The sequence below is a fragment of the Otolemur garnettii genome, unplaced genomic scaffold (genome assembly GCF_000181295.1).
Source record: "Otolemur garnettii isolate 467f Iridium unplaced genomic scaffold, OtoGar3 scaffold00082, whole genome shotgun sequence".
Classification (NCBI taxonomy): Eukaryota; Metazoa; Chordata; class Mammalia; order Primates; family Galagidae; genus Otolemur; species Otolemur garnettii.
In genome coordinates this window covers 8086981-8090635 of record NW_003852477.1, presented here as the reverse complement: position 1 = coordinate 8090635, position 3655 = coordinate 8086981, and the positions used below count along the sequence as shown (strand labels likewise).

Below are 3655 nucleotides of genomic sequence, written 5' to 3'. Positions count from 1 at the left end.
TCGAACCTGCCAGCTTAGGTGTTATGTGGCTGGCGCCTTAGCCGTTTGAGCTACAGGCGCCGAGCCCTGACAAACATTCTTGATTTCAGCCTAGTGGAGTGGAGATGGGGAAGGGCAGATCAGGAAGTAGAAGACTCTGCAGGAAGAAAAACCCTGGCAGCTTCTGCTGCAGAGCCTTGAACCTTGTAGCCACTTGCTAAAGTGGAAGCCAAACCTACTCTTCCTCAACTAGGGGGTAGGAGGACCGGGTCCTGGGCCCACTGCCTCCAGGTTGCAGTTTGGTCATCTCCAGGAAAGGCAGCTTGACCTTGAGTACTTTGCTGCTACAGGAAGGAGTGGGATGAGAGGGGATCATCTTTGACCCAGGGGGGAAAGGCCATCCAGCCAGGTCCTGCACTGCACAAATCGCACATACAGGGCTTAACAGCACTTGGTCAGGTGAGCCTGGGAAGCCATTGACAGTTGGAGAGGTGTGGAGAGGCAGACCTCATATTAGGATGGAATCGAGGTGGAGGGTCAGGGAAGGCTTCCTGAAGGCATACGAGCCTTGAAGAATCAAGATAAGTGGACAAGGAAGGGTCAAGAGGCCGGCATGGAGGAGGCTGGAGTTAGGGGCAGAACCAGAGCAATCGACACACTCTACTCTCCTCCTTTCAGGTCTGATTCCACTTGCCACTTTCTCACTGATTAGCATTGGACAAATCGAGCCTTAACACCTTTTTTTTCCCGGCTCGTCACCTGCGAGGCAATTTGCCCAGTAAAGGGCAGGGCGGGCTCTCCCGTTATAACTTAGTATTGATTGGCTTGCTACACTTCCGGCTCTCATGTTCTCGTCCTTGGATTGGCAGTGAGACGTTCATCTACTCTTCTTGGGCCTGCGCGATGCAGAACCAGAGAAAAGGAGGGGTTGGTGGGCAAGATGGCGGCCACTCCTGCCGGTGTAGGCCGGCTAGAGGAGGAGGCGCTGCGGAGAAAGGAACGGCTAAGAGCCCTGCGGGAGAAAACTGGGCGCAAGGTGAGAAATGCAGAGTGAGGGCCAAAGCGGAGGCACCCAGTGTTTGGGGTCTAGAACGGGGGTTGAGAGGAAAAGGAGACTATTTGTGAAAGACAGCCACCGAAGCGCGCATGCGCGGTCGCTGGTGCATGCGCGGGCAGACGGCGTCCGCCTACAAATCAGATGCCAGGACTTCCCAGGCTTGGTGCTGTCAGAGTGTACGCGAGGGTTGGTAGGGCAGTGGTCTGCCACCCGCGGTTCCTTTGGCGCTTGCCTGCCAAGCGAATGTTACCCGTGTAGGTGTCCAGGGCTCCTTCTAACTTTAGACTCTTGTTGGTTTATGTGTGATCTGTTCCTTTTCTCTGAGGCGTAGCCAACCTTCCACCCCCGTGCTATATTTCCTTGAGTCTGGCAGACTCCCCTGTCCGACAGCGCGCTTTGGACACAGCAAGTGGCTGTGCAATGGGCGCGCAGTCCCAGTCATTGAGTATAAAAATCCAGAAGAAAAGATTTACGAATTTCTAAGTTTTGGTGGGTGGACAGGAGAGAAATGTTGAAACCACGAGGAGATTTTGGTCTATGTCCTGTTGCTTGTGGCACAAAATTCCAATTACGGAGCCAACAATGATTGCTAAGTAAGAAATAATACGACAGATGTCTTGGACGGGAGCAGGGGTCTCAAATTCGTCTGCCTCTCTAAGGGAGGGCTTTTAAAGGAGGGACCAGGCGCTGTGGTATCTGTTTTGAAGGCGGATTGTGGGGAATTGTGAGGCTTGGCGTCCAGAAGTCTGCCCTAAAGCTTTCTGAATCTCAGCTCCTTTGTCTGAGACAGGGGTCCTCAAACTACGGCCCGCGGCCGCCGAGGACATTTATCTGGCTCACCAGGTGTTTTTTGCCGCCGCTGCCTGTCCTGCTTAGCAGCCTACTCTTTCCGGGGCCGCAGTCCCGCCCTCCAACGGTCTGAGGGACAGTGAACTGGCCCCCTGTTTAGAAAGTTTGAGGACCCTTGGCTGAGATGAAGAAAATCCATCCTTTCAGAGCCAGTGCAGTGGCTCTTGGGTAGAATCTTGTAGAATCCCGCGCGTTTGGAGGCCAGGAGTTTGAGCCCATCATTTCTTAAAGGGTCATGTAGTTAAGGGAGGGGGTTATGAAAAACATGCAGGGGTTCATGGAGCTAGTTAGAGAAAGAGGAGAGCGCTTTAGTTCTTTCCCAGACCGCTTCCCTGGGGATGAGCTGACTACTATTAGTTGCCAAATTGGGAATCATTTTTCCTTGCTTTCCTTTAACTTCAAAATGGTCTGATTTCATTTTTGCTTTGTTCATCTTTCTGAAGTAATGGAGAGGAAGGACAATTGTGAAGTTCACTACCTGTGTGCAGACTTGTTCCTTGGGGCTGTGGGACTTCATTTCCCTGAGCCCAAGTTTCTTCATTTCTCCAGTGGAGGGATAACAGCTCTTATGCATTCACCCTCACTGGGTTAGTTTGAGATCTAATAGAATAAGCTTCCTGAAAGGGTCCTGGAGACCACAGAAGGCTGAGATAGGTAAGAATTATGTCCTTCACTGTATAGAGCACAAACAATATTAAATATCTAGACCTGTCTGATGTGGGGGAAACAGGGATTTTTCCAACTTAAAATAAACCCAGGCTGGTCAGTCTGGCTTCTGTTTTCCTTTCTGAGTGGCAGTCTTGTCCTGTGGGAAAGCAAAAGGGGAAGCAATAGAGAGTGGAAAGCTGGCCACATTGGGTTGTGCTTTTGTTGGCATCCTGTTGAACATATTAGATAGCCATCTGCCAAACTACCTGAGCCAGGGAAGCTCAAGCCTCAGCCTTTCAAACAGTGGATCGTACCACCTGAGTTCTTTGCTTGGAGTTAGGGCCCAAATTATTGGGGCTGAATCTGAGATTAGAATACAATGGACCTTGGAGCCCATTGCCAGGGGAGAGATTTGCAGACCATCAGGAGAACTGGCCTTTAAAGAAGGATTCTTTCTTTCGTTTTTTCTTTTTGAGAGAGTCTCACTATGTCGCTCTTGGTAGAGTGCTGTGTGGTGTCACAGCTCACAGCAACCCCAAACTCTTGGGCTCAAGCGATTCTCTTGCCTTAGCCTCTCAAGTAGCTGGGACCACAGGCACCCACCACAATGCCTGGCCACTTTTTGTTGCAGTTGTCATTGTTTTAGCTCAGCAGTTCCCAACCTGTGAGTCGTGACCCACAGGAACTATATTAAAGGGTTGCGGCATTAGGAAGGTTGAGAACCACTGTTTTAGCTGGATGGGGCCTGGTTTGAACTTGCCACGCTCAGTTATGTGGCTGGTGCTGTAACCACTGTGCTACAGATGTTGAGCTGAATGTGTAACTTTTCGAGGAACTACAATATTGTTTTCCGCAGCGGCTGCATCATTCCCACCAACAGTGAACAAGGCTTCGAATTTCTCAGCATCCTTCCCAACACTTGTTATTTTCTTTATTTAAATTATAGCCATCCTAGGGCGGCTCCTGTGGCTCAAAGGAGTAGGGCGCCAGGCCCATATGCCAGAGGTGGCGGGTTCAAACCCAGCCCCGGCCAAAAAAAAAAACTGCAAAAATTATAGCCATCCTAATGGGAGTGAAGTGGTATCTCCTTGTGGTTTTGACATGTATTTCCCTAATGATAAG

General features: G+C 50.5%; 1 protein-coding gene across 1 annotated transcript in view; it reads left to right on the top strand.

The window, feature by feature from the left end:
- The first annotated feature begins 899 nt into the window (after nt 1–899).
- Nucleotides 900–3655, top strand: part of CCDC12 (coiled-coil domain containing 12) — a 59840-nt gene continuing 57084 nt past the window's right edge. The window contains exon 1 of the mRNA XM_003794532.3: nt 900–1015. Coding sequence (XP_003794580.1) covers nt 920–1015 — 96 coding nt within the window. The 5' untranslated portion in view covers nt 900–919. The remainder of the gene's footprint in view (nt 1016–3655) is intronic.